Below are 1023 nucleotides of genomic sequence, written 5' to 3'. Positions count from 1 at the left end.
CTCCCAGTGCAGCTGCTTTTGCAGCCGCACGACTTGGTATAAGGGGTGATTTACAGATGCCTTTTGAGCGTTTGGGGCTCACATAGTACGTACCTGGTACTTGAAAAGCTCTTGGCTCAGCACGCAGACAGCCATACTTACGCGGGCTTGCTGCAAAAGACCCAAAGCCAAAATTTTGAACCCTTAACCGTATAACCTACGTGTACAGTAAAATTATTCCCCTGAAGTACACGGTTCCCTAGTTTGAGGCTTAGTGTCTATGTCCTGTGGGCGATGGGCATCACACAATACCCGTGTCAAAGACACCTCTGCGCGGTGGGCGGTAAACACGGTCATATTCGCTCAGGGCTGTGGCTATACGTTGCACCTTACGCTTTAGAAGGCTAGGATTTCCGACTCTCGTTAACGTTATGGTGTACCTTTGCGTAAGTGTTGAGTCTGTGTAGCTCGACCTGGGTGGCGAGCCAGTCGCACATGTGGTCGAGGTCTGCTGCAGTGCCTGCACCAGCGGCGTAGATGTTGCTGCTAATTTTGTGGAGTTTGTTGCAATTCTTATCCGCAACAAGGGGTCCCTCGGTTGCTCTTGTGTCGGCCCCCAGCACCACCCCGTCCTGAAATATGACACCACATATGGTCGTGCCTGTCTTGCGCAGAGGAGGCATGCGAAAGCTCCCTGCTGCTGCAGCGGAAGGAACGCCGGTCGACGACGAAGCAGAAGAGCTGGCGGCAGCAGAGCGCAGTAGCAAGGATACATTCCGGCAGTGGTTGCTGAAGTCAAACCCTCCTAATTGGCGTTGCAGCTGTTCCACAGAACCCATTTTGAATGTTCACTTTCTTTCTGCTGCGGTATACTCGTGTGGCTTTTGCTGTCGCTCTTGTCAAAGTTGTCGCTGTCGAGCTACGGTGTGTGCAGGCCTTGACACCAGAAAGCCCGTCATCGACAGTTTAGTGAAACTTAATTTGTTCAGTCAGCGCTAAGTACATAGAACAGGCATTTGGTGTTCCTCAACAGCAGCAGCGCCA

At 52.1% G+C, this 1023-nt stretch overlaps 1 protein-coding gene across 1 annotated transcript; it reads right to left on the bottom strand.

Annotated features, from left to right (window-relative positions):
* Positions 1-419: 419 nt before the first annotated feature.
* ETH_00042640 (proteasome subunit beta type 7, putative) lies at positions 420-818 on the bottom strand (the record flags this gene model as incomplete). Its single annotated transcript, XM_013380170.1, has 1 exon — positions 420-818. A coding segment is annotated over one exon (399 nt), but the record flags the coding sequence as incomplete, so codon positions are not given.
* Positions 819-1023: the final 205 nt, after the last annotated feature.

This window comes from Eimeria tenella, genomic scaffold (assembly GCF_000499545.2).
Source record: "Eimeria tenella Houghton genomic scaffold, Eth_scaff4535, whole genome shotgun sequence".
NCBI classification, from domain to species: Eukaryota; Apicomplexa; class Conoidasida; order Eucoccidiorida; family Eimeriidae; genus Eimeria; species Eimeria tenella.
The sequence above is the reverse complement of the archived record's forward strand: the minus strand, read 5'-3'. Positions and strand labels throughout refer to the sequence as shown.